General features: G+C 39.7%; 1 protein-coding gene across 1 annotated transcript; it reads right to left on the bottom strand.

Moving 5' to 3' along the window:
• Positions 1 to 5,911: 5,911 nt before the first annotated feature.
• Positions 5,912 to 12,494, bottom strand: LOC142372800 (serine/threonine-protein phosphatase 6 catalytic subunit-like). The gene is made up of 7 exons (XM_075455774.1): positions 12,337 to 12,494; positions 11,664 to 11,759; positions 11,499 to 11,564; positions 10,351 to 10,492; positions 10,167 to 10,246; positions 7,254 to 7,463; positions 5,912 to 7,168 (listed from the first exon to the last, which is right to left on the bottom strand). Exons 1-7 carry the CDS (start codon positions 12,409 to 12,411, stop codon positions 6,920 to 6,922), a joined length of 918 nt encoding a protein of 305 aa, XP_075311889.1. The 5' UTR covers positions 12,412 to 12,494; the 3' UTR covers positions 5,912 to 6,919.
• Between the last annotated feature and the right edge of the window lie 249 nt (positions 12,495 to 12,743).

Below are 12,743 nucleotides of genomic sequence, written 5' to 3'. Positions count from 1 at the left end.
GCAGAGCCTTCAGTTATCAGGCCCCTCTCTGTGGAACCGGCTGCCAGTTTGGGAGGCAGAGCCTTCAGTTATCAGGCCCCTCTCTGTGGAACCAGCTGCCAGTTTGGGAGGCAGAGCCTTCAGTTATCAGGCCCCTCTCTGTGGAACCAGCTGCCAGTTTGGGAGGCAGAGCCTTCAGTTATCAGGTCCCTCTCTGTGGAACCAGCTGCCAGTTTGGGAGGCAGAGCCTTCAGTTATCAGGCCCCTCTCTGTGGAAGCAGCTGCCAGTTTGGGAGGCAGAGCCTTCAGTTATCAGGTCCCTCTCTGTGGAACCGGCTGCCAGTTTGGGAGGCAGAGCCTTCAGTTATCAGGTCCCTCTCTGTGGAACCAGCTGCCAGTTTGGGAGGCAGAGCCTTCAGTTATCAGGCCCCTCTCTGTGGAACCGGCTGCCAGTTTGGGAGGCAGAGCCTTCAGTTATCAGGCCCCTCTCTGTGGAACCGGCTGCCAGTTTGGGAGGCAGAGCCTTCAGTTATCAGGCCCCTCTCTGTGGAACCGGCTGCCAGTTTGGGAGGCAGAGCCTTCAGTTATCAGGTCCCTCTCTGTGGAACCAGCTGCCAGTTTGGGAGGCAGAGCCTTCAGTTATCAGGTCCCTCTCTGTGGAACCAGCTGCCAGTTTGGGAGGCAGATCCTTCAGTTATCAGGCCCCTCTCTGTGGAACCGGCTGCCAGTTTGGGAGGCAGAGCCTTCAGTTATCAGGTCCCTCTCTGTGGAACCAGCTGCCAGTTTGGGAGGCAGAGCCTTCAGTTATCAGGTCCCTCTCTGTGGAACCAGCTGCCAGTTTGGGAGGCAGATCCTTCAGTTATCAGGCCCCTCTCTGTGGAACCAGCTGCCAGTTTGGGAGGCAGAGCCTTCAGTTATCAGGCCCCTCTCTGTGGAACCAGCTGCCAGTTTAGGAGGCAGAGCCTTCAGTTATCAGGCCCCTCTATTGTGGAATAAGCTGCCAGTAAATGTCCGGGAAGCAGACACCCTTTCCACTTTTAAGACCAGGCTTAAAACTTTCCTTTCTGATAAAGCTTATAGTTAGGGATGGCTCAGGTGATCCTGAAACATCCCATAGTTAAGCTGCTATAGGCCCAGACTGCTGGGGGGCCTCATCTGTCACACCTTTCCTCACTTTACTCTCTTTATGTATATGTGACATTATTGTGGTCATTAACTCGTGTTTCCCTGTTCCAACAGGTATCCTTTGAATGGTGTTACAGTGCCCCCCCCCCCCCCCCCCCGCCCCCCCCCCCCCCTTTTATTATCACTTTATTATCTAAGTGCCTTGAGATGACATTTGTTGTATTTGGCGCTATATAAATAAAAATCAATTGAATTGAATCTGCTGACCTCCCTGGCAACAACAACAGAACAATAGAATTCATTATCACAGGTGAAAAGCCATGCTGAGAAAAAGTGGCTCCATGTTTTGCTTTGAAAGAATTAACTCACATAATCAGAAGAAAATTAGATAAACCTATCAGAAGGACAACCTTTTTTCCATTCAGGCTGAAATGAATGAGTGATTCTGATAGAATGAAAACACCTAGATTACTCTGGAAGGTGCTGTAGGTGTTCACTGAACTGTCAGAGGAATCCAGGCCTCATTTCTTTCTGTTTCCTTCCAAGCAGCCAGACTTTCCTGTAATCTTTTAAAGTGGTCCTGAGCAATAGTTCTCCAGGCTTTCTGAAGGTCTTTCAGAGTTTTTCTTTGGACATTAGCTGCTTTTTTTCAGTCCAGTGCTTGTACCTGACCATTTTCAGAGGAATGTGTTTTTTCTTTGTTAAGCCACTTAACTCTGACCTATGAATCACTCAAACAGAAAAAAGGCTCCTAACTCAAGGGATGAACCAGTGTTGTGTCCACACATCACAGACCACAAGAAAATGAAATGTATAAAGAAATGAGGGGTGGCTCAACACTTCTGCACAGCGCTGTATCAGCAAACGCAATTCAGAGTACTTTAAATCATTATTTTATCTTAGTTTTAGTTTTTAATGTTGAGGGAAGAACAAGAGAAAAGTTTATAGTGAAATTGTACATATCAGTATACTTTTGGTTTTGCACAAAATTCGACACATATATACAAATTTTTTGAGCTACTTGACTAAATTGAATTTCCCACACTGGGGGATTGTGGTGTATGAGGGATGGTCGCCTTCAAACAGCCTACGGATGAGGAGGAAATCACTTTATTTAGTTAAACAGAAAACACTGAGGTGCTCGTTTCTTCTCCAGCTCATTTTGGCCCAAAAGTGATGGGGAATCTTGATTTTCTGTCATCTGTCATATTTAGACAAACCATCTTTGTGTAATCGGCATGTTTCTATGGGCAAGGGTTTGAGCCTCAAAATGGAAATGATGGTCCATGCTTTTGTAGCGTTATTGGGCATTTATATATGTATTAAATATAAGGATTTATAAGATGTTCTCACAGTCTCAATAAACCTTAAACCTCGAATATAGGGCACCACCTTCCTGTTGATTTAACTTGTTTTAAGTTACAGTCCAGGGAGGACAACTGTTAAAATCTTACGATCCTGGTATGTTAAATTAATAATCAATTAATAATCAATTAATAATCAGTCTCATATCTCGCTACTTTCGTGAAAGTTCTTGTTTGGTTGGACAGACATTACGTAAAGAAAGCATACGACACAATCTGTGATTATAACATATATATAGATATATGAACTATTTATTAAAATGATATGACCAAAGACATGAACCTTTAAACAAACAGGAGATGCATTGAATATGGGTGATTATATAAGACACTTAGTGAATGGAAAATAAAATATGGGGAATGGGGAGATACTGGATGTATTCAAATAGTTCAGGTTGGCTGATTAAAGACGCTAAATACTGACATTTGGATTAATTTATCATTCTTTGAAAGCCTCGAGACATCCATCAAACCCACTTTAAGGTGAAAAACGGGTCGGCCTTACGTTACTGAAGTTCTGTTTAGTCGGTTCGGAACACGGCAGGTAGCGGCCACGCAGTCCGAGGGGTTTTCTCTGCGTTCTGCTCCCAGGGGCCTTCCGTAGTCGTGGATGACTTCAGCGGGTTTTGCAGCGGCCTAGACGGTTGTTTCTCTTCAGCGGGAAACGGGAGCGCTGGTGCCGAGAGCTTTAATGTTAGATGATCAAATCCTCCGAGTGTCAGAGTTGGTCCGTTGCTGCTCTGATGAAGTGAACTTAAGTTCACAGAAGATTAATAAAAGGTTGCTTGAGTTGGCTTTCTTGGTAAGAAAACTTCATTCTGTTCTTATCTTTGTTCGGGTCTTTCTTTCTCGTCTCCGGGGTCTCACTTGGTTCTGGAGGGCTTCCTCCTGTCGTCCTCTGCATCGCTCATCCTCTCGTCTTTCCGCTCTCTCCTGAGATTATGGGAAAACTCCCAAACTCTGGTGAGCTCTTCTTTTCTTCTCAAGTCATCTCCAAATCTCTCTGAGCAACTGTGATCTGATCAATTCTCAACTCTTATCTGCTGAACTCTCCATCAAGTCTTTGTCTCAAATCTGAGTCTGGTTTCGCGGGCTCCGGGTTTTGACTCTCGGAGGCGGGGCATGACGTAAGCTTACACTACTCTTTCAGCCAATTATATGGCTGAACTGTGGTGAACGTCTGCCTGTGTGTCTCTGTGTAAGACGATCTACTCAGCTTTTATGTGGGGATTTCTGGATGAGACAAAGAAACTCTTATTTCTCCATTACTCTGTCTCATAGAACATTTGTCTCGGTGATTCTGAAAACACCACAACTTGTTAAGATATGCAGATTAAAGATATAACATAGACTTGTTATATAAAGACACAAAATAACACAACATGATACAGACGATTATGAGTCTCAAAATTCAGATGAATATCTGTAAAGTCGTGACATATGAATAGCGAACCACACAATGTTAATTTTCTGTGTTAACAATGGGGATACCAAACAAATACCAAATAGATACCGAAGGGACATCGTTAAAAGTTAAATTGTTGCATATATCTTGTCCATTTTACTGAGTCCTCTGGGATTTAAATGTTCAACTATTCAACACTGCAGACCACTAGGGGGCAATGTGGTTCCATCAGGCAGGTTGGGCATTTTCCACCAAGATCAGTTCTCCGTCAATATTTAAGCCAGAATCGTACAAATTGTCTCTATATGCGTCTTGTGATCAAGCTGGAAACCTGAAAGAAATTGTATACGGTTATCAAACACATTTAATATAGTTTTAAGGTTCGACTAAAAGTGAGTCTTAGTGAAGTATTCTCAGTTCGTGTGTAGCCATCTGGTCTCTTTCTCTGGTGAAAGGGGTTAAAGTGTCAACTTCGATTTATGGTCAAGATAAGATAGTAAGGTCTCCCACTTTTCCAACAGAAAGATTCTTTGTTCATTTGAGTTTATTCCAATTTTATGGCAAGCGTCTGTTGCGAGTTCGACTCCCCAAAAAAGCTTTCAAAGGGCCGAAGGTTGTTGTAAATTAGGCAGTTTTCTGTCTCTCTTTCCTTTGTGGAAAGAAAATGAAGATCTGTTTTTTATCCACATACGTAAACATCCCCCGATAGGAATGTTGGTATCGTCAGAGGCTTCAAAGCCTCTTAATCCACACGGCACTGTGACTGCTACACTTTTGTTTAATCTTCTCTGGATTACCTTGAGTCCCATTTGACATGCCTGAGCAATTCATCTCTGCACCACCTACCGTTGGTCTAGAATGCTGCTAGGCTGCTGACAAGGACGTTCAAAAGGTCCAATTTGACACAAGTTTTTAATTCTTTGTATTGGCCCACATCAGGTACAGAATCCAGGTCCTACAACAACAATAGGACCATGAGGTCCTCTGATTAGGAGTTGTTGGTTGTACCTAAATCCAGACTCAGAATAAAGTGAGACTGTGCTTTTCAGATTGTTGGGCCTGACCTTTGTAATTCTTTCCTTTTGGACTTAAAACATATGAACCCATTTGTTCAAACTGAGTTTTGTTTGATTGTATCTCATTTGTCTTGACTGCCTTTTATTCTTTATTGTGCTGTTTATTTTCTTCATCTTTGTGGAACACTGTTACATTTGTTTTTGAAAAGTGCTGTATGAATATTTGACTTACTGAAATCAGTTAGAAGTCTTGCTGATTTACATATCAATGCTTTGTTTTGGTTACATTTTACACAGCATTCAAAACTTTTTGAGATACATCTATGTAAAAACTTATTAATTACATCAGCTGAGCAGTTTCAAAATTGTTTTTCTTTCCAGAGAAATAGTTCATGTGACCGAGTAGATTGAAATAGCTGCAACACTGCACTTTTCAGTTATTTCACTTCTGTAACTGGACACATGTAGCGTGAACTCATTTAGATAGAGTGGTGTCCAAAGATCAGGGATGTGACATAAATGAAAAAAATATTTCAGATTACCGTATGTTATTTCTAGGTTAACAGTTCAACTGAGGCAAATTAGTTCAAACTTTAAACAGAACACCAGTTCCAAGAGCTACATCTTTACATTGAAGGCAAATTTTTGTGAAAGTCTGATGAATCCGTCTCAACATTGTTCAAGTAGATCAATTTGCAGCAAGTGTTCATTTGTTGTAAATACAGCAGGAGAACATGTGCCTTTTTCCCCACAGCCATTTGGATCTGAAATAGTTACATGCAGGCGTTTTCATGGTTCAGTACCAGGACATAACCCAACTTCATTATTAATACTTGTGTTAAGCAAGTATTTATTGTTAAAATGGCTAATGTGGGAAAGGTCTTTTACTTAAAGATGTTGGAAAATATGACATCAGAACAACCTGATCATTGCAATCATGTCAGTTACCAATCAGTTCTTTCAGTAGCCTTTTTATCATGTCAGTCCATTGCAGTTCAGTCAGTGACTGGCATTTACAAGGCTTAATGAATAAAATTTTATTAAAAATAAAAAAGGGGGAGCAAGGTCCAAACTTATTTCTGCTACAACTAGAGTGCAGATTTGTTGGCACAGTAAAACTCCAAAGATAACTGAATGAACATTGCTTACAAATGTTTCTGTCAGGGCAACAGTTCATCACACTAGACACACAGAGGAGAAAAGGCTGAATTAAATAGCATTTTATGACAGACATGTGTTTACTGTGCTGCCCAGGGCTGTCATGATACTAACATTTAGAAGTTTAAAATGATCCCAAGAAAAATATTCAAAAATCAATCCTACTACTGCAGGGGAAACCTAACAACTCTACGCAGATTTCAGAGTTGTCCTAATACCACTGTAAAATACGTAAAGCAAGCAGTAGGACTCTGTGCTGCGTCCTCTCTGCCCAGCCACTCTGTGGGGATGGGTTGTGCGGGTGCTGGAGAAAAAGTTATCCGTCAGTGGAGGCGCTGAAGATCGCAGAAATGGCATCCATGCCTTTGCACCCAATTAGATACTCAATTTTGGTATTGATAAGTGTGGACAATTTTTTTGACAACCCTATGCAGCCATGCATGACATTTTAAAAGGAATAATTTAAAAATTAAACCTAAAAATGTAACCAGCACTTAATACAGAATGTTGTAGGATGGGCTCAGCAGCTATTACAGTACAGTACAAAATAGATTTGAAGTGTTCAAACACCAGCAAAAGCTTAAAGTAAAATATAATCATACAAAGAGGAGGAAAAGATTTTTACTTAAGACAACCATTAAATCAAATCGCTACACATGAAACACATCTATCTTTACTTTAAGTAGTTTTCCGTAACAGCACGAAGTGAGCTTAGTGCAAACAAAACATAGTCTTGGAACAAACCCTTCCATGCTGAAAATGCTCTGAAAGACACGTTTTTGCTGTGGGTTATTTTAGGTATAATGCATATAAATAACTTTTGAAAGCTAAGACCCCCAGAAGATGAAGCTGAAAGAAAGTGGCTCTTGTAATTAAAGGAAGTAGGGGGTAGTCGTCCGGGGAGGTACCACACGCTCAGAATCGGGGACTGCACGGAACAGCTTGGGCTCCCGTCTGTTGACATCCTTGAACACCATGATGGATGCGATGTTGCCACAGCGATAGCAGTAGTTGGGTGCTGACCACACAGTCACCAGCTTCTCGTCAAACATAAACTTGTAACCTTCGTGAACCAGCTGGTGTGCGCGGCAGATGAGTTTCAAATTGTTGATGTGAACAAACTAAAACAGAAGATATGAGGATTACTTTCTTATATGCAAGGGTCAAATTGTGCTGTTATTCCCATTTTTGAGTGATTGGGTTTACCTCATTAGTGACCTTGGAGCCAAACAGCCAACCAGCGCCTCGAGGACTGATTGCCCACGTGTCCACATCCTCTGGGTCCGACCACACAAGGTCACAGAAGGCACCCTTATGAGGAATCTCCTGGTTGCGTTCAATGGTTCGCACCTGGTCCAAAGTCTTGATGTCAGGCGAAAGACCCCCATGGACACACAGAACCTGCTCATCTATCAACTAGAGTTGAAAAGATGCCAACAGAAAATAATGCAGTTATGAAACTGCTACATAATACAATAAATGTGCAAGTCTGAATTAAAACAGTGAATGGACTGTACTTGTATCGCACTTTTCTAGTCTGACAGACCATTACTGACCAAAGCGGTTTTAACACTACATGCCACATTCACAAACACGTCTTCGTCTTCAACACGCTTCGACAAGTGACCCAAGGAAGCCGGAGTCAAACCACTGACCTTCCCATTACCGGGCCAACGGTAAAAACGTTTGCAAATGAAAGCCTGTCAACAGTTTAACATCAAAGAAAACCAAAAGAATTTTTTTTGGGGGGGATTAAAATGATACTTTCTTTTTTTGGGGGGCTTTTATGCCTTTAATGGATAGGACAGTTTAGGGAGACAGGAAGCAGGGGGCAGAGAGAGGGGGAACGACATGCAGCAAAGGGACGTCCAGTGCGGGATTCGAACCGGGGCCAGCTGCAGCGAGGACTATAGCCTCTTATGGGGCGCCTGCTCAACCCACTACGCCACGGAACACCCCTTAAAATGATACTTTCAAAGCTGATTAATGACTCAGATTTTATATACAGAACATATATTATGAATGAAATTGAACACTGAGAAATAGCTGAGTTTCTAGTTCCTACAGGAATTTTGCAAATAAAAATAGAATATAAATTCTGCAGTGCTCTCACGATAAAGCCATTTGTTGCTGTCCAAATATATCATTCTGATAACTTCAAAAAACAACAATACAAGGGATGATAAATAACATTCTACATATCTCGACTCAGGTTAAGCTGCAGAATGTACTACTGCATATTATACACTACTTTAAAAGCTCAGTGTTTACCTGCGGCCCATAAAATACCAACTGCTCAAATGACCTAGCACAAAAGCATTGTACTGTATGCTAGCATCAATCATCATCATCATCAACTTTATTATATAGCCTTTTAACACAGCTGTGGCTGAAACAAAATGCTGTACAACACAAAATAAAAGAAGCCTTAAAACACAAAAACAATGTAAAAACAACAATAAACAACAACAATATTAAAATAATAAAAACAATAAAACAACACTAGAAACAGAGTCTCATGCTGGGTTAAAAGCCAGGGAATAAAAATGGGTCTTAAGACGGGTTTTAAAAATGGGCAGTGAAGGGGCCTGTCTAATGTGAAACGGGAGGTCGTTCCAAAGTTTCGGACCGGCAACAGAAAAGGCTCCGTCTCCTCTGAGCTTCCGTTTGGCCCTCGGTACCTCCAGCAGCAGCTGATCAGCTGACCTGAGGCACCGGGCAGGAGCATAAGCATGGAGCAGCTCAGAAGCATGGTTTAAACACTTACAATCTTTAGCAGTTCTGCTTGGTTGCTGCAATGATAAAATGTGGTTTGTTTATGTGGCTCTTTGTCATGCTCAGTGCATAGGAATCCCAATAGTTATGTTGCTATTTGATTAGAAGGCAAACAACTTAACTTCTATGTGTACATATAAACAGAAATAAAAACTTGATTTTACAGCTGCAGATGTTGTTTTTCCCTTGACAGCACATGTGAGCACATTACTGCAGCTACTTTAAGGTGAACCTGCTCTTTACGAGTTGTAGGATTTATGTTAATTATATAACTAAAGGATCATTCAAGATGTCATTCAAATAAAAGCTAAAAGACCACTTATTCCTTATACCTTCTTTTAGGGACAATATTTCTTTAAGCATCCAGCCATATATACAGTATTATGGTATTTTTTTACAAAGTTGCTTTTAAAATTAAATACCTACTTCAATTATCAAAGCATATGAATGCAATGCTTCTCAGTGACTGAATGATATCACTGGAATGTCACTTCAAGGTGCCTGTTCACCAACACGTTGAAAAAAATAGTTTAAAAAAAAAATAGGCTAAACAAGTTAAAATATGCAATAAAGAAAAGAACAAGTTGTAAGAACACAACATTTAGTGGGGCAGATTGTGCGATTTAAAGCCACTGTCGTAAAAACAAAGGTACGCCTGAGCCCTGAATATGCACAGCCATACAGGTGAATTAGCTGTCATGCTAAAAAGGCTGACAAGACACCTTTAGAGGACATCAAAAATGTCAAGCACCAGTGGTTACAGGACATAACAAGACCGCAAAACTTTTATACACTATGATGAATGTGCTGACAAAATACACTCACCAATAATTAAAAAAACAAATAAATAAAATAATAATGATAATAATAAAAAAATGCTTTAGGTTATCTGTAATATTGCAAAAGGGAATCTGAAACAAAACTGTGGTGGCTAACAGACTGAGGCAGCCATGATAATGATAACGTTAGAGTTCAATCTCTTATTAATAACATAATGAATGATGGCACTGTTCCTCCAACCCCCACTCTTTCACTATATTATGGCAAAAGTAGGTTTTTATCTAGTTGTTAACATTCTCTGGTACAGTAAAGCAGTTTCAGGCCCAGAAATGTTCACTACACAGGTTAAGATACTTCAGAAAGAGACAGAAGTGCAGCATTTCAAGGTTTCCAATTCTCTGGTGTTGCATTAAGATCTCTGAGTAGTTGCTTTAGAAGAACTAAAATCAATTTTCATAAGTAGTTCAAAGTACCAATTATATTAATATAATCTATGGAAATAACATATAAAAGGCACAGCCAACAAATCTCATGCAAAGAATGAAGGTTCATAAATAAACTTACAGCTGCAACAGTCAGCATGTCAAACACTTTTGTGCAGTACCTCCAGGCATTAGCATTTCCATACTTTGTCTGACATTCATCTAAATAAGAGGGAAAACGAGAAAAAACAGAACAAAAGATGCCAATCTGGTTTGAGTTTGATTAAAAGAAAAAACAACAACAAGCATAATCGGAAAATACATACCGTAAAAGCCATATACTTGCGTTATCTGTCGGCTTTCGTGGTTTCCTCGTAGGAGCGTGATACGATCTGGACACTTGGCTTTTAAAGCTAGTAGGTATGTGAATGTCTCCAAACTATAGTATCCTCTGTCTACAAAATCTCCCTATAAAAACAAAAGCAAAAAAAACAAAACATTGAATACCCAAAAACATCAGAAAGCACACACACACACACACACACACACACACACACACACACACACACACAGAACATCAAAACCTTAATATCTGTGCAATTACCTTTTAAAATATTTGTATAATACTTTTGTAATGTATGCAGTTCTCATTTTGTTTCTATTTTTTTAAATTCATGTTGCTGTAATATACTAATGATCTCAGCACAGAACCATTAAAGTTTTATCCTACATGGACTTGATCAATGATACGCTTTACTGTCTGTGTAAATGAAGAAAGTACCACAGCCAACTGAGTACTGTTGAAAAGTATTCCCTCCTACAGTAGACTTGAACATTGAATAACATACTGTTATGTTGGTACATACATAAGGTGTGGCCAACAGACTTAGCATTGTTGTAATTCTTTCCTACTGCTGCAGATAATGCAACAGTGAACAAGCGTGGTGTTGCGTTTGTTTGTTTGTTTCAAATCTGTATACAGAATAGAGTTTCACAATTAGCTACAACACTACGATTTAAAAAGGGGATGGAGGAAGATTTGCTTTTAATATTCCAACCCCTCACTCAACCGCTCACAACAAAACAAACATAAAAACACAATTCACTACAATAACTCTCCACACAAACACAGGACAAAGACAGAGACACAGACAGGCCCAGACAAAGTCCAACCCTACACCCCTCTCCCCACAGAATATACATGTGTATCTACATATACATACATACATATGTATACACATACACACATATATACACATAACATACACAAAATCCGTATATTAAGGAAAAATAAATAAATAATAATAATAATAATAATAAATTTAAAAAAAAAATAGAAAACATGTCACATCATACTACATCAGTAGTGGTAGTTGTAGCAGCAAGAGTAGTAGTAGTAGTAGTCACCTTTCTTTTAAAGATTATTTTAAACTTTACCAAATTTGTACAGGTTTTTGTTGCATTGGAAACTTACCATGAAAATGTAATTTGTGTCCGGAACTTGTCCTCCAGTTCTGAAGAGCTCGCGAAGATCATAAAACTAGACATGAGCAGAAAAAGAATGTGAAAAGAAATAAACTTGTTTTAATACTGTGATTAACTTTTAATCCATGGAAAGCATGAACTCAGTTCGACCTACCTGACCATGAATATCTCCACAAACCGTAACTGGAGTAGCAACCGGCTGAACGTTTGATTCTTCCAGCAGTAAATCACAAACATAATCACATAATCTCTAGAAAGAGAGAATAAAAGAGTCACAAAATATCAATGTTGCAGGATTTCTGATCAATTATTTTACTCTATGATAAGGAAAACCAGAACTTATTATTTTGAGAATAAAGAACGACAAATCTAGCTAGTTACTTTAACTCCAAATAGCAATATCAGGACATATGTATTGAAACTATATTGTCTCTCCATTAAGGGTTTTAAGGAAACAGATCAGGCAAAAGGGTAACATTTAATCCGCACGGTTCCTGTGCCCAGACCAAGCCTTAGTGGAGGGCTAAACTTAAGGTGCCTAATGATTCCCGAACATTAGACAGGCTCACATTTTAGCATGGAGAAGAATCATGCTACAGTCTTCTCATTAAATTTACAATGCACACAGACATTTTCATCAGATTGTTCAATGTAATGTGTCACACCAAAAAAAGTACACCAAAGAAAACAACTCCTATCTTCGTGAACTTACTGATTTAAGTTCTTAAACAATTTAGTTTAACAGACTTCGCACAGTCACGCCACTAGCTTCCATCGGTACTTACAAAAATCTTTTTAGTTCAATTCGAGTACCTTTAGATACTCACCTTTAGATCATTCTCCGGCAAATATTTGCAGTGTTTGGCAATTTCAACGTATTTATCAAGGTCTAAAGGTGCCATTATCAAAACGCTACAATCTGACAACAACTAAGAGGGTTAGCCAGCTAGCAAGTTCCTGTTTCGACTTCTTCTACTTCCTATTATTCTTCTTAATATCAGCTGTATTCTACCGCCACCTCCTGCCCGGAGTGTGCACCAAGGGCGAAAATCACATGCATCATTCAATCTGTCAGGTATGGAAGCCCGTTTCAGCCAGTTAATAAAAAAAAATTAAAGGGACACTATGTAATATATTACGTCATTTATTAGCTCAAATCAACATATTCATTCATAAATTAGTGCTCATTGGTGAAAAATTATCTCTGTCAAAAATTTCACTTATCCTCCTGAGT

Source organism: Odontesthes bonariensis, chromosome 22, assembly GCF_027942865.1.
Source record: "Odontesthes bonariensis isolate fOdoBon6 chromosome 22, fOdoBon6.hap1, whole genome shotgun sequence".
NCBI lineage: Eukaryota > Metazoa > Chordata > Actinopteri > Atheriniformes > Atherinopsidae > Odontesthes > Odontesthes bonariensis.
This window is presented reverse-complemented; position numbering and strand designations above follow the sequence as displayed.

Excerpts from the sequence above, each read along its gene's own strand:
- LOC142372800 (XM_075455774.1), bottom strand. The coding sequence starts at position 12,411 with ATGGCACCTTTAGACCTTGATAAATACGTTGAAATTGCCAAACACTGC. Across the intron at positions 11,760-12,336 it reads TGCCGGAGAATGATCTAAAG|AGATTATGTGATTATGTTTG; the intron begins GTGAGTATCTAA and ends CTCTCTTTCTAG. Across the intron at positions 7,464-10,166 it reads ACATGCTGACTGTTGCAGCT|TTGATAGATGAGCAGGTTCT; the intron begins GTAAGTTTATTT and ends TTTCAACTCTAG.